This window comes from Pollicipes pollicipes, unplaced genomic scaffold (genome assembly GCF_011947565.3).
Source record: "Pollicipes pollicipes isolate AB1234 unplaced genomic scaffold, Ppol_2.1 Scaffold_7231;HRSCAF=8579_pilon_pilon_pilon, whole genome shotgun sequence".
NCBI classification, from domain to species: domain Eukaryota; kingdom Metazoa; phylum Arthropoda; class Thecostraca; order Pollicipedomorpha; family Pollicipedidae; genus Pollicipes; species Pollicipes pollicipes.
Genome location: NW_023597034.1, coordinates 18,535,861 through 18,555,778, shown reverse-complemented (window position 1 = coordinate 18,555,778; position 19,918 = coordinate 18,535,861). Strand labels below are relative to the sequence as shown.

At 61.0% G+C, this 19,918-nt stretch overlaps 1 protein-coding gene across 4 annotated transcripts in view; it reads left to right on the top strand.

Moving 5' to 3' along the window:
• The window catches only part of LOC119110389 (paxillin), a 76,186-nt gene that overhangs the window by 12,601 nt on the left and 43,667 nt on the right, over positions 1-19,918 (top strand). The window contains exon 1 of one of the 4 annotated variants that reach the window (XM_037234196.1): positions 2,236-2,388. The exons of 2 other annotated variants lie outside the window; for them this stretch is intronic. In XM_037234196.1, coding sequence (XP_037090091.1) covers positions 2,298-2,388 — 91 coding nt within the window. In that variant the 5' untranslated portion in view covers positions 2,236-2,297. Of the gene's footprint in view, positions 1-2,235; positions 2,389-19,918 lie in introns of those variants that run through there. One more of the 4 variants, XM_037234199.1, reaches the window with a different exon arrangement.

Sequence of the window (19,918 nt, the reverse complement as noted above, 5' to 3'; positions counted from 1 at the left end):
GCCGGCCGTGGCCCACGGTGCTGCTGCGGTGTGGCCGGCCATGGCCCACGACGCTGCTGCGGTGTGGCCGGCCATGGCCCGCGGCGCTGCTGTGGTGCGGCGGGCCGTGGCCCACGACGCTGCTGCGGTGTGGCCGGCCATGGCCCGCGGCGCTGCTGTGGTGCGGCGGGCCATGGCCCACGGCGCTGCTGCGGTGTGGCCGGCCATGGCCCGCGGCGCTGCTGTGGTGTGGCCGGCCATGGCCCGCGTTGTTGCTGTAGTGTGGCCGGCCATGGCCCACGGCGCTGCTGTGGTGTGGCCGACCATGGCCCACGGCGCTGCTGTGGTGTGGTCGGCCATGGCCCGCGTTGTTGCTGTGGTGTGGGGGGCCATGGCCCACGGCGCTGCTGTGGTGTGGCGGGCCATGGCCCACGGCGCTGCTGTGGTGTGGCGGGCCATGGCCCACGGCGCTGCTGCCGCCATGGCCCGCGGCGTCCTGCGCCGCACCGGGAGCCGCTGCTCGGGGCAGGGCTGGGCCGCGCCGCCAGCTCACTCCGGTCGCGCCGGGGGGGGGGGGGGGGGGCGGCACGAGACCTTCGCGGCCGGCTTGGGTTACGCGGCTGGGCAGCTGATGTCAGCCGGACACAGGACACTCGCTGGACACGGGAAACGGGTCACGGGCTGGACACAGGCCGGACACGGGACACCAGCTAGATATGGACCGGCCGCAGCACGCGCGTTACCGCCGCGAGGCGCTTCGTTTTGAGTCAGGGCTACTCAGTGGCGTAGTTTCAACCAGCATGTAAACCTCGGTCTTAACCTGCTAATTAAACACAAATCGTCGCACACTGTCTGCTTTGATTCTGCTCATGTGTGCACAGTTGTATTTTAAAAAGCTCATTTCTGGGGGGCATGCAGTACCAGCACTGCAAAAACTGACAGAGTCAACAACTCCCTCCACGTGCAGGCGAACATGCATGTTTATGGTAACTGCTGTCGGGTTGTCAAAGGACTGTGGGCCTCCGTCACCAGTGAGGGTACCGCTGGTCACGACTGGTCACTGGTGAATAACTGAGAATATAGGCATCGTCTTTTTTGGTAACACTGAGGTTAAAGCCGCCGTGACTTGACGATAAAATCGGGCTAGAAGTAGACTGTTCTCCAACTAAATGGAATCCAAACATAAGTGGCAAATTTTCCAACGACTATATCTACTGCGTTGTGCGCCGCTTCCCGTAGCGAAGAAGTTTGAAAATTTACGCGCCAGAGATGTTTTATGTATGCGTGTCTGCAACTTTACTTTAGCTAGTTAAATCTGAAATGGCTGCTGCTCATATAAAATCCGACACATGCAGTTATGATCATGACTCATCGTGGTTCAGGGACACATATCAACCCCAAAGGCATGCCAGTACTTGAAGACTGGCCTTGTGCCAAGCCTGGTGTTAGTTTTGCCAGGTTTGGCCGCGGTTTGTATGGGTGGCTGCCGGCTGCCTGGGTGGACGTCGTCTCCGCCCGCCGCCAGCATGGCTGCGGTCTGTGCGGGTGGCTGCCGGCTGCCTGAGTGGACGTCGTCTCCGCCCGCCGCCAGCATGGCTGCGGTCTGTGCGGGTGGCTGCCGGCTGCCTGGGTGGACGTCGTCTCCGCCCGCCGCCAGCATGGCTGCGGTCTGTGCGGGTGGCTGCCGGCTGCCTGAGTGGACGTCAGCTCCGCCTGGTGTCTACAGCGACCTGTGGCCGTCGGTCGGCAGGGCACGCCCTCCGACCGACACCCTCCTCCCGTCGGTCCCAAATACCCGCGCCCGTCTGTTTGTTTGCCTAATTGTCGGCGTCTGTCGGCGTGGCGGCCGAGCGCTCGCGGCGGGCGCGGGTCGGCCGGCCGCGGCCGGGGCCCGTGCGGTCCGGCCCAGCTCGCCCGGCCCGCCCGGCCCGGCCCGGCCCGGCGCGGCCGCCAGTGCCGGCGCCGCCGTCCCACCGGCCGAGTGTGCCGTCCGCCCGCTGACCCGCCGACGAGCGGCCGCAGCGGCGCGCTGTCACAGCCACGAACGGCCGCGGCCGCCGGCTGTACCGCAGCCACAAGTCGGGGCGCGGCGAGGGCTGATCGGAGCGCGAACCGTCGAACCGCCAGCTGTGGGCGGCGCGTGCCGCGTGCTCGCCGACCCGCGCCGGGTCAGCTGGCGTCACCGGCGGGTCACGTGACGTCACGGGCGGAGCGTGTGCGGCGGCGGTGCCGGCGGCGCGGCCGTCTGCCAGTCGGCGGCGCACACCCGGCGACCGGTGCCGGTGCCAGCTCCGCCGCCGCTCCGCCCCGGCAGCAGCATGGACCGCACGATGTACGGCAAGGTTGCGCCCGGCAGCCAGCACCAGCCGTACCGGATCGTGCGCCGCGACTCGGCCAACAAGCCAGGATGTGAGTTGACGGCGCCGCCCAGTCTGCCGGGCTGCCGGCACCGGCGCAGCTCTGCGCGACGCGGGGCGGCTCGGCTTGCTCGCCCCGCTGGGCGATCCGTCAACAATTGTTATCCGCGCCTGATTCGGTGGGGGAGGTGTGTTTTGGGGCCGGGGAGAGATACGGTGGTGATGGTGGTGGGGAAGGGAGAGGGGGGGGGGGGCAAGGTGAGGTGCGCGAGTATGAGCTGGTATCAGGCCGGTGCAGCTTGCTCGCTGGTGGGTGATGGGCCGTCACCGTGCGTCCCATTGTCTCCGCGTGTTCCGTGTCGCCACCGCGTGACTCACCGCTGTGCATGTCACGTGATCCCCGCGCAAATGGTACCGCTGCAAGGTGGATCGCCAGTGGAGCCGGCCGTCTGTCGACTTGCGCGTGACGCCCCTTCATCGGCGCGCGCGGGCTACCGTTTGGCACGTGACTGCGCTTGGTTTCCGCGTCGGCCGGGCCAGGCCGCCTCCTTTGTGCTGCGCCGGGCGCCTTCTGCCGGTTCCGTCGTCGGCGTATGCTGGCGACCGTGCCAAACACGGCCGCTTACTCACCGAGGCCTGTACAAACACACCGGGCGGCGTCGGCGCCCTGATGCGACCCGCAGCAGACGAATTTTTTGTACAGGGCGGCCACTGTGGACCGGTGGACACCTCCCCGGCCGGCGGCTGAGAGACGCGCTCCTCCCCCGCCGGCAGCTGAGAGACGCGCTCCTCCCCCGCCGGCGTCTGAGAGACGCGCTCCTCTCCCACCGGCGGCTGAGCGACGCGCTCCTCTCCCGCCGGTGTCTGAGACGCGCGCTACTCCCCCGCCGGCGGCTGAGAGACGCGCTCCTCCCCCGCCGGTGTCTGAGAGACGCGCTACTCCCCCGCCGGCGTCTGAGAGACGCGCTCCTCTCCCACCGGCGGCTGAGAGACGCGCTCCTCCCCCGCCGGTGTCTGAGAGACGCGCTCCTCCCCCGCCGGTGTCTGAGAGACGCGCTCCTCCCTCGCCGGCGTCTGAGAGACGCGCTCCTCCCCCGCCGGTGTCTGAGAGACGCGCTCCTCCCCCGCCGGCGTCTGAGAGACGCGCTCCTCCCCTGCCGGCGTCTGAGAGACGCGCTCCTCCCCGGCCGGCGTCTGAGAGACGCGCTCCTCCCCTGCCGGTGTCTGAGAGACGCGCTCCTCTCCCGCCGGCGGCTGAGAGACGCGCTCCTCCCCCGCCGGTGTCTGAGAGACGCGCTCCTCTCCCGCCGGCGGCTGAGGGATGCGCTCCTCCCCCGCCGGTGTCTGAGAGACGCGCTCGGGAGAGCCGGCCGCCTCGAGCGCAACGCTGAACAGCGGGAGTGCGCGCGGCCGCGCCTGAACCGGCGATTCATCAGCGGTGCTGACACAGCTGCGGCGGCGGCCGTCGATCGGCGACAGGCGGCAGCTGGGACGGAGTAGCGTGCCACGCAGCGCACGGAGCGGCCGGTCGGCTTGGCACCGCGGACGCACGCAGCTCCGGCTCTCCGGGGCCAGGCTCGCAGCCCTGCCTGGTACCCCAGCCGCGCGCAGCTCCGGCCCTCGGGGACCAGGCTCGCGGGGGCCAGGCTGGCAGCCCTGCCTGGCACCCCGGCCGCGCGCAGCTCCGGCCCTCGGGGGCCAGGCTCGCAGCCCTGCCTGGCACCCCGGCCGTGCACAGCTCCGGCCCTCTGGGGCCAGGCTCGCAGCCCCGCCTGGCATCCCGGCCGCGCGCAGCTCCGGCCCTCAGAGGCCAGGCTCGCAGCCCTGCCTGACATCGAAGTGTACCAGGCTGGTATGCACGCTCTGGTCGTGGTCTCGCCTTCTGGAATCGCTCACAGCTCGCAGATCAAATGACCCGACGGCTGCATGATGCCACACGGTTCATGTTGAAGTGCAAGATGATTTGCCCGAGTCTGCTGCCACAAATATATATGTGGTGATGAGATCAGCTGCCTTGTCCTTTATAAGCCACTTATTCTCAGCAGATCTATGCGTTGATAAATGGCCGCCCTTTGAACTGGACGGCCAGGTCAGTTGTTCGCGACGTCGTGTACGGCCCAGTTGTGGCGTTATGTGGCGTGCCAGTGCGCCGGCGTTCTTCACGGCTTAGTTTGTTCTGCCGTCCTGTCACCCAGCCTGTCCATGGCGAGTGGTCCGCCTGCTATCAGTCAGTGCTCGATGCACGGGGTCGGCGCCGTTCCAGCAGGGGCGTGACGACGCATGAATGAGCGCCAGCTGCGAGCGCCGAGAGGCAGGCAGGAATCAGGCAGTGACCGGCATGACTGCGGTTTTGGGGCCGACCGACCGACGTCGGAGAGCGTGGATGGTGTCGCTCGTCAGCCACGCCGCTCCGTCCGGGTGTGTGGCGCGAGGAGGCGGGCGTCGGCCGCGGCGCAGTACGGCCCGGCTCGTCCGACTCGGCAGCTCGGCCTCGTGACGCGCGCTGTCTGGGGCCGCTGTTTGTGTGAGCAGACAGCTCCGGCCGCCGTCCGGGCGTCGGGAGCAGCAGAGCCGGGTACACACAGACCGGTGGTCCTAGCCTTCGACCGGCGCCGCACTCCGCACCGCTGTGACGGCGGGCCGCCACCCCGGCGGACAGGGGCGGGGCCGCCACGATCGGACCACCGTCCGGGCCGGCCGGGGACGGGGGCAGTCTGGCGCGGGGAGGCCGCGCCCCGCCCTTGGCTCCGGCGTAGCGGCTGTGTGTAGCCCGAGCGGCGCGGCTGGGCTGTGCGGGGCCGGTCGGGCCGAGCCTGGCAGCGGCTGCATGGCCCCCGCCTTCGCCTGGGCGGCGCCGGCGGCCGTGTGTGGCCGGGTTGACCTGTGGATTAGCGCCGGCGGCCGGCCAGCGGAGACGCCTCTGGCCGGCGCTGGCCGACTACCGTGCCGCCCCAGTCCGTCTGCCTGTTCCTCTGAGCGGGCCGAGGTCGCTGCGTGACCGTGGGGCCGGGTCGTGTGGCACAGCCGACCTGCCGGCCTCGGCAGCTGGCTACGATGGCCTCGTGGCTGTGCCGCCTCGGGGCGCTCGGACGCTTCAGCTGTGCACCGCCGGCGCAGGTGACGCAGGTCACCGTCTGACTGCGGTCCCGCCCTTCCTGCCAGGGTGAAAGGCAGGCGACGCCATACAGCCTCAGCAGCTAAGTACTTCGTAAAGTCCCAATGACGACGACGATGACGTCTGACTGCAGCCGGCGTGTCGGCAGGGCGGCCGGACGGGACACGCGGAGGTGCAGTGTAGCAGCCCATGTGAACCCCGGTGACGGAGGCCCAGAGCTTGTCAGCAGGGCGCCCGGGCGGGACACGCGGAGATGCGGTATGGCAGCTCGTGTGATGGCCGGTGACGGAGGCCCAGAGCTAGTCGGGTGCGCGGCTGCCGTGGGAGGTGACATGACCGGACGCCGGGTCCGTCGGGAACCGCTGGTCAGCTGTCGTGACCGTAACCTGTCGGGGGCGGTCAGGGTCCAACCCGTGACCCGTCGGGCCGGTGTCGCGTCTGAGGCCGGCCCCCGGACGACCGACGCGGCCCTGCCCTGCCGCTGCTGGCAGCCGGCCGCGTCGCTGGCGCCCGCTCTCCCCTCGCCCGTCCCCCGCCCTCTCCCCCGTATGCGCGGCTTGTCTCCCGTGACAGCCATTGTGCCGCCGCCGCCCGGCGCCGTGACGTCATCGGCACGCGTCGCCCACCGTCGCCGACGGGTGGCGCGGTCCGGCTCGCCGCCGACGATGGTCCGGGGCGTCGGAGCGTGACCCGCGCCGCCGCTGACCTCCGGAACGGTTCAGCAGGTGTGGCGGGGTGGCACCGGCCGGTCCGCAGAGGTATTCCGGCGGGTTTTGTTACAGCGATGCTGCGATTTCAAATGATGAAGTGCGCAGGTCAGGTCGGTGTCCGCAGCGCTACAGACGCGGGCGGAAGAGGTCCATACTCTGATGTATGCGCTGAAGGTGGAATGATGCCACCGACTCAAAGGCCTTGACCAGCACTGAGGTGGCCGCGCCTGACAACCTCCGTCGCCAGCGCTGGCGCGGCCCATTGGTGCCTGCTGAGGTGGCGGGCGGGGACGGCGTGTCAGCAACAACCACGACCGGAGACGAATCGAATGGGCCTCGTGTGGTCGCCCGCACTGGACGGCTGGGCGCCACCAGCCGGCTGTCAGTTGCGGCGCCCCGGCCTCGGCGGTGGCCTGTTTTTGCTGCAGTAGCTGACCGCGGCGATATGGCATGTCTGTGTGGTCTGGCTTCGGCGGGGCGGGCGGCTGGCTGGCGGCCTGACCTAATGACACGGCGGGACAGTCGGCTCGGGGAACGCCGCACCGTCTCCCCACACAGCTCTGTAGCAGGTGACCGCGGCGGTGTGGCGTGTCTCTGTATGGCCTGACCTGGTGGCACGGCGGGGCCGTCGGCTGGGGAACCTCACAGCTTAGACAGCTCTGCACCATGATGCCATCACTGAGGTTACCGCACGTGAATATTGTAAAGTCTAGACAATTGATGATATTGTAGAAGTAATGCCAATTGCGTGCAACAGGACCGCAAAACGGTCTGGTTTGCCCTCGCTGGTTCCCAGAGTGGTCGTGCAGTCTGTCAGCCTCGCTCGGGGGCTCAGGCCGGAATCCGTTGAGCGGTGGGCGGTGGGATGACGCTACCTGTGTGGGAGAGCGAGTTATGGTCGGCTATTTCAGCGTCGCTGGGCGCAGTGCCAGGCATCGCCCCGCGTAGCGTGCGTATTTTTCAAACATCTCCGACCTAAACGGATGACTGAGACGGCTCTCAGTTTGACATTACAAGCCGGGCCCGTGTCTCAATCGACGCTCGTTAAGCTGGAGCATTAATTTGTGTGATGGATCTACCTCTGGCTCCGTGCTGGGGGCCGCGTTGTTCGCCTCCGGCACTGGATCGCCTCGAGGTCGTCCCTCCTGAACCAAGGTGCCTCATGATTACTCTCCGTCGGTATGGGACTTCGCGTGTGCCGCCTGGGACCGGGTCTTCTCCCTGTGCCCCCCCCCCCCCCACGCGACCCATCGTTCACCTGGCGTGTGCTCGGGCCCACGCCGTCTCCTCGGGCCCGCTCCGCTGGCGGGCCGTCCCCGCCCACTCCGAGGCGGCCTGCCACAGCAGGCTCCTGCCCGCCGCGGCAGGCCGCCGACAGGTGCTTGGACAGCTGACTGGCGCGGCCCGGGGGAGGCGCCGGCCCGACCGGATGCGACTGCAGCGCCACCTGGGCTGACCAAGGCGCCGCGAGGGATGGGGCTCGTAACGACTTGTGCTAATTTATGATGTGATTCGGAGGGGCGTCTGCCGCTGGGCGGAAGGAGGAGTCATTTGAGCCGGCTTGGAACGTTGGAACATTCAGGTGTCTGCCATGTTGCTGTTCGAGAAAATTAGCGTAAATCGTGAACGGTTAAGGCGAACCGTAAGGATTAAGGGGTCATCCACAAATTATTTTACGCCTTTTGCCATTTTCAACCTTGGCCCCTCCGTCGGTTGCGCGTTTGTTGCGCTGGGCGGGAACCCCCTCCCTGCGATCGCACTTTTGAAACACGTTTGCATTATTGTAGCATGAATCACAGCCACACCTGAGTATTTAAGGGAACATGCCGATTTTTCGTACTTTTCATTAGTTGTTGGATCAGAGTCGTCAGATTTGATTAGTAACACCAGTGTTCTCGAAATTCTTCCGAATTGCCAAGAATTTCCATCAGCACAGGCGCTCTTTTAAGAGCGCACTCAGGCGTCAGGAAACAGGCGTATCACATAGTCGATAGTGGCGCACGCACTGGTTTAAACTTCAACCATTGGGCTTCTTGGGAGACGACTTATACCACCGGCTGTGTGGAACACAAACGTCCGTGTGTACTGATGACATTCATACCAGAAGAAGTGCCACTTTTGAGCGCGCAGGCCCGCAGGTTGCAGGTTGAAACAGCTTAAAAGTGGTACCTATATCTTCCCCGTAACAGCTGACAAGGGCCATCAGCAAATTCTTTCGTTATCAATAATTCACCTCCCCATGCCGTGAATAATGCAATTTATGGACCGCTCCTTGTAGTGAAATGCGAGCCCACTGTGGATTTTGCGTACTTTTCTTTGAGCAAGTTATTTGTTAATGTATTCCTGGCGTGATACGTTAGCGCCATCTATAGGATTAGCATCAATCCATAGTTGCTTGAGAGCGTATAGGTGGCGGTAGCGAAGTCCTTTCGTATCGAGCACGGTAAACCTCCATTTTCATTGTTTCATGTATTGCACCCACGAACACCCGTATTACAACGGGGTAGTTAAGTCGCTTTTCTTCGATGTAACCCTTTGGCTTACATTCTTCAGCTGGACGCGTAGCTTAGGTTCTTAACTTACGTTACGGATTCCAGAGATGTCCTCACTCCAGAATTGGCTGCCGATCTACATTTTCGGTGCATTTGTGGCTTACTTTGTAAATCGGGATGCATGTGGCTGGCTTTCAGTGTGATAATTCTTTGTTGTTATTAAGCTCTGGGTCAACAACCGGTTTTATTCTGGGCTGGCGGCTCAGACTGCATCCACCTTCCTTGCCTGAGATATGTGGATTGTTGTCATCTGGTCACTGTCCAGATCTAGCAGAACGATGGGCATCAGGTGACAGGTGAGTCGGGCATGTGCGCTTTAGACACCTTACATACTTAATGGAGTCTCTACAAATAAGCAAACAAAAGCTTTTCGTAAAGTTTAGACATCTGCCAGCAATTAAAGGGTAGATTGTTGTGCGATCACAACATTATCTCGTGATTTGTCAAGATAAAAAATGTGGTGTTTCATTGATACTCGTGGCAAGTTCAGTGCTGCCTTTCATGTCGTGGGTGGATTTTAATACCTGTCGTTCACCCCGCCACGCCAGCTCGGTCCATCTATCACCAGCTACATCTGGCTGGAGGATTGTGATGCTACCGCACATCTCCGACCGAACGAGGAGAGTACGTTGACTGTATTGTCACCGTCCTGCGCCCAGCCGACGGGTAGCCAGACCTACCGGCGCCTGCCACCCACGGCGCCTTGTCAGCGCCATTTATCCTCCTTGCGTCCATCATATAGCCTCGGATTGGCTATCAACGCCGACGTCAGTAAGACACCACCTACCGTGAGGAGTCGCACTTGGTGCATTCGCTGTTTCCGAAGGACATATTGTCGGTAAGCGCTAACTTTTGACGAATTCAGCATATTTTGGCGACTTTTGAGGGTTCTGAATTATTTAATAAGCATGAGGATGGCTCTGCTGTCCCCACAAGACCTCTTGCCCGTACGCCGGTCCCGAGGGCTGTGGCCGTGTTGCCCTGCTGTCCGGGTCAGCGCCCTGTTGCCGGCCGGCTTTCTCCGTTGTCCAGCCTACGGTGCGACCTCGCCCGCCGCCGCCGCCGCCGCCTTATACGGGCATTGGCAGTGGGCCGCGCCGCCGCCGGCCGGGGATCCCCGGCTGACGCCGGCCGTCGCCCGCTCGAGGGACCGCGAGGCGCGCCTGTACGGGCCGGAGAGGCGGGATCAGAGCGGGCGCCTGCATCTCCGGTGTCGGGTTGGGGCGTCAACGGCATATGACGTATCGGAGCCGGGCTGCGGCGCCGCGTTTAGCTCGGGCGGTGGCGGCGGCGGCGGCGACTGAGGAGGGGAGGGACGCAGCAAAAGGGACGGCGCGGAGGTGGTGTCGCGACGCGGCGCGGGCGGCCCGAAGGCGCTGCGCTCGCCCGGGGAGAAGTCGGCCTGCTCCGTAGCGGCTCGGGCGGAGCCGAGCTGGCGTGCCGTGCACGACCAGAGAGAGGCAGCGCGCCGGCCAGAGGGGACCAGCGCGCCAGCCAAAGGGGCGGCGCGCCAGCCGGAGGGGCAGCGCTCCGGCCAGAGGAGCAGCGCTCCGGCCAGAGGGGCAGCGCACCAGCCGAAGGGGCAGCGCGCCGGCCAGAGGAGCAGCGCGCCGGCCAGGGGGGCAGCGCGCCGGCCATAGAGGGGCAGCGCGCTGATCAGCATTCGGGGCAGGCGGGCCAGGCGCCGCTTTTTTTTAGCGTGCCTGGGCGCTGAGGTCGGCGAGAGGGCCACTGGTCACTTAGTGTCAGGGGTCGCCGGGTGAGTGGCCGCGGCGCGTTTCGCTGTCACTCTAATGAGGGTCCGGTTGGTCACGCCATCACGGAGGTCGGCCGGTGCCGGCCGGTGCCGCCAGGGCGCGCTGGCGGCTCGCGGGAGAGCGAGCTTCTCACTCGGTGCGCCACGGCGGGGGCCGAGCGGCGGCTGAGGGTAGTCTCAGCCCTATTACTCCGTTTGCCAGGTCCCGCGGTGGAAAATGTTTCTAGTTGGCATGATGCCATCGGAATGAGTTCTAACAACGTAGCAGTTACTTGTGTTGTGCATGGGATGATCACTCATCCTGTGGCTATCTGAACCAGCACAGCCCTCCAGTCCCTGGTGGGGCAGTGGAATTTCACAAAAATCATTGACATGTTTTTGGGTGGCCGTGGCGCTCGATGCAGTATGTTGCCCCTTAACCACCTCTCGTAAGGTTTGCTGTGGATTCTCAAAAGCAAGATTTTCCGTCTTCTTTTCTAGACCAATGTTTTTCCGTTTACGATCCTCCCGTGATTGGCTGTTATGGGACTTGACTGCCAGCACGGCGATGAAGCAAAGAGCAAGTGGTGAGCGTTTAAAGCGGCTATGATGAGATGTGATAGGCGTATAAAGTGCTGCTGAAGAGAGGAGGATAGCGGCCTGATAGCCATCCTTGGCCACTATCCAAAGCCGACGCCTTGATGTGCCGTTACAACTCACTTCATCTGACACGACCCGACGTTTACGATCGTAACGTTTCCAAAGGTTGATTTTCTCCCGCCCGGCTACTTACGCGCAGTTTCTTCCTGCCGGGCCGATGCACCGATAAGGCCTCTCCCCTCTCTCCCTCTTTCCTGCCGCGTGCTCAGCCCCGCGCCGCCGCCTTCACCGCTGCTCCGAGGCTCTACCGACCGGTGTTGTTTTTAGGCGAGGTTTTTGCCACAATTGCACCGGCGCGCGGCGAGGGTGACGCAGAGCGACGGCGCGCGCCGCGCGCCGCGTCGCGCAGCCATTGTCGACGCCGGCGGGGCGCGCGCAAGAGGTCGGCCCCGTTCGTCGGCAGATGACCTGTTTGTCAGGCGTAAAGGCGGGTACTTTCTCCCGTCAGGTTTTTGTGCGGTGGCCGGCAGGAATGTGTGACGTCACGCGGTGCACGTGACCCCCGCCGGGCGGACCGGGACGAAGGGTCGCGGCCGCTGGGGTTCGCGCAAGTCGCGGCAGGCTTTGTCCGTTTTGGTTCACCAGCTGGCTTTGTTAACACCATGTGACGGGCTCACGAACGGCGTGGCGGCTTTAGAATGCAACGTGACAGCTATCGCATGTGCATTCCGCGCCGCCAGAAGCGCCTGGCGGCCTTTGAGGCGCGGGCCACTTGGCTGGTCTCGGAACTATCGGGCCCGTACCAAGACATGAGAGGTTCGGTGTGTTTCAGCTGCTCTTCCGCCGAAGTTGGCGGCGACTGGTCGAAATGCTGCGCTCGGGCGCCATATCTCCCGGCCGGGGCATGCCGAAGCAGAGCATCTGCGCTCCCGATCGAAATGCATTTGACTCCTGCTGTAGCGATTTATCAGTATTCAGTATGCAAATGCGTCTCTTAATATGATCCAGCCAAGAAATGATTGATTTAGCAGCGTTTCGGCGGCTCTATATATGCGTGACCGGGGCCCGTTTGGCAGCGCGGCCGGCCGCTGCGTCAGTGCACCATCGCCCACTGCTGGCGCCCTCGTCTGCCGGCACTCAGCTGCATTCTGCTGAATGTCACCAGGGCGCAGACCTGACTGCTGAGTGTCGCCAGGGCGCAGATCAAGCTGCTGAGTGTCGCCGGGCGCAGATCTAGCTGCCGAGTGTCGTCGGGGTGCAGACCAAGCTGCTGAGTGTCGCCGGGGCGCAGACCAAGCTGCCGAGTGTCGGTGGGACGCAGACCTGGCTGCCGAGTGTCGCCGGGGTGCAGACCTAGCTGCTGGTTGTCGCTGGGACGCAACGCAAACTTAGCTCTACTCAGCCCAGCTGTCGGGCTCCTATCTCTCGGCCGGCCTCCGTCGACTCGATGTCCTACCTAACTTGGACTCCTCCACGTCGGCGTCCGGACCCCCGGGTCAGGGCGGGACGCCGCTGCTGTGTCCCCCCCCCCCCTCGGCGGCCGTTCCCCCTCAGCGTGGTCAGCCGAGTGGCAGACTCCATTGTTTGAGTTTAGGCATGGCTGGCCCGGCTTGGGCTGGCCTCCCTGTGCGAAGGCCGTCTTTATTGTACTGTTATTCTCATGAGTTATGGGAGAAGGTATGCTTGGAATACAACCGTTTGGTTTCCCTCTCTTTTGGGGGCACGACCTCGGACCGAATCTGCTGGCCATGGTTGTTTGTGTTCTCTGCTTCCCTGCTAGTGCACGGTAAAGGCATCGGGCCCACCCAAAAGTCGTAAAACGTTACGGTGTCCTCACCGGACCCATTATGCTGACCCATTGTGTTCTTGTCGCCTTGAGTTTCCAGTTGCACGGAGGCAATTATGTAAGGTGTTGGTCGCAGCTTGTCCTTATGCGTCGCAAACACGCGGTAACGGCATGATGGCGGTGGTTCAGGCCGTAATCTTAGGACAAAAGCTGACACTTTTTTGGATTTGAAATGCCCGCACCCGCCCGGCATCCGAATTTGAAAACGCGCACCCGCCCCGCATAGCGGATGTCCCTCAAAAATCCCGCTTGGACCCGCCAGCCTTATTTTTGCTTATTCCAGGTACAGATACCCAACGTCTTAATATTATCACTGTCGAAACAAAAGTTTTAAGAATTTTTAAGGCATATTTGTCCCTTTTTATATTTTTGTCATGGCCTGCATTAAGATACCTATTAATTCTGAACATGCTTGGCTATATCTGTATATGAGAGTCACCACAATATTCTCCAAATCTGTAAGCATTCATTTTGCACCTGTTTTTATGAGCCAACTCTGAGAAACCCTGTTGATTTTTTTTATTCATTTCAAGGTCTGACTATGACTCATTTTGAAGAGACTGCTGCAGAACCAACACATACAATGCTTTTGGTCCCAGGTATAAATCCCCTTTGTTCTAGACAAAATCATGCTGGCTCTTCAGAAAGCTCTTCGAAAAGAGCCGACAATATTTATCCTGAAAAGTAATGAATCAAATAACTCCAGATAACATAAGAATTCAAACAGCAAGACTGACAGCATTTACCTGGGTTCATATAGTGTCTACAGTCCTAATTGTGCATATTTGTAAGCATGTCTTATGTGAACAAACTTTGACCAAACAAAGCCCAAAGATTTTTGTTTCTTTAAACTATCCAAATGGTCAGTTTCACACAGAAACACTGGCACATGCAAAGAGAAATGAATAGCCTCACATCAGCACATTTAATGGAAATAATGTCCCCAATATTGTTTATGGCCACAAGGAACCACATTATTTCCAGTTCCATCGCCAGCAATGGGAACCTTCAGTAGCGCAGACAGGGGGGGGGGGGGGGGGGGGGCCTCAGTGGCACATGCCCCCTCCCTTAGTTCCGAAAGGCCCTTCGTACCCCAAGGATCCCACGATTTGTGGGCCTGAAAAGCCTGAAAGGCCGTCTGGAGGTCGCATTCAGGGGCCCCGGCCCGGCAGGCCGGGCACTCCAATGCCAGCTAGAGGGCCATACGCTCTGACCAGGGGCTCCTGAGTCGACAAGGGCCTTTATATCGGTCAGACACCACCAGTAACGTACAGTCGGCTTCGTGGCGGCATGGGCCTGAGGGCCCACTTCCCATGCAGGGACAAAGCCGGAGTCAGCGATTTACATTGGGCGGGACCGCGGCATCTGTCAGCGCCCGACAGCGCCTAACCGGGGCCCGGTGTTAGCAAGGGGGAAAGATTCTGCCACAAGCAGTATTCGAGAAGGCCCGAAGAGCCCAGAGGGCCCACCTGGTCCGACGACCAACGGTCTGATTGAAGTGTTTAAGGGCACAGAGGGCTGGTCGGAGTCTTATTCAGGGACCCGGCCTGTGAAGACGGACCTTTAAATAACAGCCAGATAGCCCTTTGCACCGATCGGGGATCCCCGGAGTCGACATGGGCCTATATATCGGTTAGGCACCACCAGTACTGCACAATCGGTTCCATGTCTGTATGGGTCTGAGGGCCCACTTCCCAGGCGGCTACAAAGCCAGGTCCAGTAGTTACACTGGTCGGGAGCCTTATATCTGTCAGGGGCCCACATTGCCCAACAGAGGATCCTGTGTCCGCAAGGGCCCCGAGCCGACCAAGGGAAGTATTCAATGAGGCCCGAAGAGAGGCCCGGACGGCCCACCGGAACCGATGATCAGAAGCCCGGTCGGAGGGCATAAAGGCCCGAAGGACTGGTTGTGGGTCATATAAAGAATCGCGGCCCGTAAGGTTGTGACCTGAAATATCATCCCAAGCAGCAGGAACGAGGCCGGGACCCACGATTTCCAATGTTCGGGGTCCTTGACACAATGAGGGGCTCCTGTGTCGATAAGGAGTCACAGAACTTAACAGGGACCCTATGGTGGCAAGTGGTCCCGAGTCGGAGCGGTGTTTGAGGGAGCCCGAAGGTGAGCCGAAGGGTCTCTCGGGACCAAAGATCAGGGGTCCGATTGGAAGACTGAAAGGTCCGAAAGACTGACTGTAGGTCTTATTAAGGACCCCCGCCCATATGGCCGTGATCTCAGATGCCAGTAAGAGGACGTCTTGCACCGATAGGGACCCCTGAAACAGAGCGTTCCTCTATTTCGGCCAGAGGTCACCAACAGCGACCAGCCGGATCCGTGTGAGCCTGAGCTCTGGGGCCCATTCCGCATGCAGGGATAAGGCCGGCCCGCGATCTCCATTGGTCGCGGCTCCCGTGTCGTTCAACGGGCCGCAGTGCCTGATGGTGTGTTTTGTGTCAACAAGGGGCCCCGAATCGGTCAGGGGAATATTTACTTAACAGGGACGGGGACGGGACCCGAATGGCAGGGGGCCTCGTGTGTTGGTCGGAACCGCCCTGGCAATGCAAGGAAACATGCGGAATTATGAGTGCTCGCATTGAGACATGGGAAGGGTCGGAGGGGTAATGGAGGTCAGGTTGGTTGAGAGGGCCGGAGGGGTAAGGGAGCTTGGGTTGGAGGAGGGGGTCATAAAAGCAAGGGAAGTAAGGTTGGGGAAGAGGGTCGGAGGGGTAAGGGAGTTTGGGTTGGGTGAGAGGATCGGAGAGGTAAGGGAGGTTAAGTTTTTGGCCTAATGTGGGCAACAGACTTACCGCTTCCATCCGCTGTACTCCGCCAGTCTGCGGCCGAGCACCATGAAGCGTGGGCATCTCCCGGCCCTCTCTCCCTCTCTGTGTGCCGCTCCGCTGGGTCATCTGCGCAGGAGAGGTTCAGCAAGGCGTCAAAGCCTTTTTACATGTTATCGCTGAGGGCCTTTGTTTTAATTATCTGCTCAGTTGGATAAAGTGCAGCAGGATGGTGAAGTAATTTAACTGACTTCTGAATTTTGCTTAGATTGTATGTTTTGGCTAATTTCGCGGCGCGTGTTCCGCCTTATGGTTTGGACCAGGCCCTTCCGTATGAAGTCTGACCAATCCGGTCGCCGAACACGGCGGCACCTAGGGCTCGGCCGGCCAGGCCATTGCCTTGATTCCAAGGGCAGACGAAACGGCCCCGTTTAATCGCGCCGTACGCCAGGCGGCCCATGCTGTACCGCACGTGGGTTATGTGGCCTCCCGCGGCAGTCCTCGGCTAGTTATGTGGCCTCCCGCGGCAGTCCTCGGCTAGTTGAGGTAGACTAACTGGACTGGGGATAGCGGATTGCTTTGCCTTTTACCAATCCAATGGCATTTGGTTTTACTGCGCAATGCCAAAACTTAACATGTCCGATCAAGCTTAGATATTTAAATGCGTTGGGATATGAACACATGTATCACACACTAGTCAAAATCTGAGGCAATGGTATGGCCGGGATTTGAGAAATGAGAAAGATTGGAAGTGGTTTTGCAATTAAGACTTTGGAGCTTCCGCGCCGTCTGATGGCACACAGATGCGCTATTCCACGTAAAGCAATAACGTTTGACGTCAAGAAGGGGTGACAAAGCATTAAACGGACGTCACGTTCGAATTCGGTAATGTTCGATTTAGTACATATGGAAAGGGATGTGAAAAATGCCATGAGAGGTCAATCGAATTCACTTCTTATCTGTTTTGTCCTTTCAAGGTCACGAAGCCATCAAACAAATACAGCTGAGTAAAATACCGTGCTTAAGTGGGAAAGGTGCGCGCAAGATGCGTACTAGGCGCAGGTTGTCGGCACTCTTGCTCTAACGTGGTCATTCTGGGCCTTACATGTCCTCCAGTACGAAGTCGCAGCTCCCTGACTTAAGGTCGCGTAAACTTACGGCTCAGATTCCTCAGGCGCAGGGAGGCTCAAAATCGATAGCTATAAGTCTAACATCCGGCTGTTTTCTTGGGGGCGGCCATAGCATTATGGATCATGTTCGCCCCACCTGTCGCTGCCATCACGCTGTCGATCGGTGCCGTGCGTCATCTGTTGCGTGTCTGTACCGCATAGCGGATATGGATCTCAAACCCGGATGCGCAATCCTAACGGCATGTGAGGGTGAATGATATGCATTTGCACTGGTGTACTGTCGGCCGTCGTGAGACCGGCCAGCGGGGATTGTATGCTTGGCGGCAGTTGTGACGCGCGGGTCCCCATCGGCGGGGCCGCGGCGCCGGCCATGCAGAGCACGTGCACGCCGCTGCGTGCCGCGGCCCGGGCCGAGGCTGATTAAACAGCGCTCTGTGGCGGCAGCCTGCCAACAGTTGTGCAATGTGTGCGGCCCCCGTCGTCACGACGGACAGTGTGGGCTTGGTGCGGCCAATTCGCCGCGGTAAGCGCCGCGCGATATGACACGTGCGGAGCACGCAAGCCATTTGGCCCGAAATTTTTTAGTCCAGAGAGAAGTCCGGACCTAGCTACTTGCGGAAGATTTGACGGCTGCTTGGGCAACCGGGCACCGCGTACGCTTATGTGTTATCGCCTCCATTTCACAGGCGGCGGCGCGCGCGTGCCAACTTTCGAATCTGGCGAATGTCAAAGCGGCTTGTGCGGTGCGTGTCAGACGGCGTTCCCCGCTCTAGCCGTCACCTGTATCTGATGGCCGGGCGCGCTCGGGCCCGCTGTGCCGCGGCGGCGGGCGCGGCATGGCGCCCCTCCTGCGGCGCGCGGCCGTCTCGGCTACGGCCGCCGGTCATCGGTGTCGCCTCATCTCGTTAGGTGGTGGCCAGTTTGAGCCGTGTCGGGGCCGGTGTGGGGACGCCGGTGGTGGCTTGGTGGCCCGCTAGTGGCGACAGTGGCCGTGCCGATGGTCTCGTGTTCTCGGACCCTCAGCGGGACGCCGTCTGTCGTCGGCTACATGTGCGGCGCCGGTAGGCGGGGCTGTGGACACCCCGTCCACGGCTGTACACTGACCGGATGCTCCGGCTGACACTGCAGGGTCATTACGGCAGAGGAAGTATGTTTGGTGAATGTCTTCATCTTCGTTTTTATAGCATATGATAACCGTGCAGCAACCAGGCCAGGTGTATCGATACGCAGGGCGAAAAAAACAGCTAATTGCGACAGCAATAAATTTCTGAACAAGGTTTGCCGCGTAGGGTTGTTTATTTGTGCGGATAAACCTGGTGCTTCGGCTGTTATGATTACTAGGGAAATGATTCAGACTGATTTAAGAAATGAGCAAGTGTTTACGTTGTCTTCCAAAGATATTCCGGCGCCTTTACTAAACCAGCGTTTCTCAGAGCAGCTAGTGAGCCCAACACATTGTTGCTTGTGCAAGGCGATGGCGCGACGACGGCCGTTCAGAGCTGGAAAGCAGCCTGCCAACGGGGGAGAGGGGGGGGGGGGGGGAGGGGAAGGGAGGTCTGAAAGCGACTGAGTGTTATGGATGGCGAGTGGTGCTGCGTTTTCTGCCGCCTCTCCAGTGGAGCAGCAGCAGTCCCCGAGTTAACGTAGGCTAGTCATATTGCATTGCCGAGCGGAATAACAAGCCCAGGGAGTACGTTTCGAAGCGACAGCGAGAGCGTCGTTCTCCTTTGCAGGGCCGGCTCTTCTGAAAATAGCATCGTTGCGGCAAATGAAGCGTCCGTTTGCGCGCCGGAGCAGGGGCGAGCGGCTGCGGCAGCGGGCCGTTTGTGCGGCCGGTGCGCGGTGTCGCCACGGCAGGCGGCGGGGCCGTGCGTGCCGCCGCCAGCCGACTGGCGCCCGCCCGCCGCGGCCGGCCTGGCTGTCTGCGCTGGGGAACACAGCTGGCTGCAGCCTGGTGCGGGCCAGGCAGACGGGACCGTCCGTGACCCAGGTCAGCGGCGGTCCCTGGGCGCCGAGCTGCCGCACGCCGTCGGCTTTCGGATGCCAGGCAACACAGCGGCTGTGGCGAGGCTCATCTGGCCTTTTGACACCGTCTGAACGTTCGCTGTGTACAGCAGTGGTCATCGGGTTGAATTCTTCATCAAGTCCCTGATGATCAGATCAAACGGTGTGATCAAATGGTGTGGACTACCAGCGTCCAATCTGCGATAACGTCATCCTTATAATCATATAGCTGAGAAGTAACCAAATCTGTCGAAAAGCGGCTGCTGTCGGGCAGCAGCGACCGAGCGAAGGTAACGCGTCTGGGTGAGGCGGGGTTACAGCCGACTGGGAACGGCCGTCCTTCGCCCCGCCTGTGCTGCCGCAGCAGCGCTGTGCCGGCAGCCCGGTAATGGGATGGGACGGCAATTACTGCACCGATAGGCGGTTCTCGGCACAGGCCGCGGCTGGTGCCGGTGGCGGGAGACCGGCCTGCTGACCCGCCGCCCCGCCGCGACCCCAGGCGGTGTCTCGTGTCCTTGGCTGCGCCGGGCTGGCTCGGCCGGCCCGCAGACGGTGGGACTGAGGTGTGGTCGACAACTAAGGGGAGAGGTGATGCTGGCTGCGGCCTATCATGCAGGCGAGCCTGTACCGAGAAGTCACAGCTGGAAAAGAGCGTGTTGTGCCTCGGCGGTAGAAACCTTAGTCTTCTCAATCGTCTGGTTTTCTTGCGTTCTTTGAGGATGGCTGTTGCCGTTTCATCGACGTGCAAGTTTGTGAAGGAAAGCATCGATTTGTTTCGAATTCTGGATCTCCTCCATGTAACGCCTAAGAGGCACCAAAAAGATGCCGAGCGGGTTGGTACCAAGGCCATAGACCTGCGGGTGACCCGCAGGTGACGGCGTGGCATGTTCCATATTTATATATCATATTATATATTATATATTTCTCAACACACACACACAAGCACGCACGCACGCACGCACGCACAGCACGCACGCATCCACCAGATTATATATATATATATATATATATATATATATAATATATATATATATATATAATATATTTATATATATATAATATATTATATATATATTATATATATATCTCTCCTCTCTCGTCTTCCATTCTCT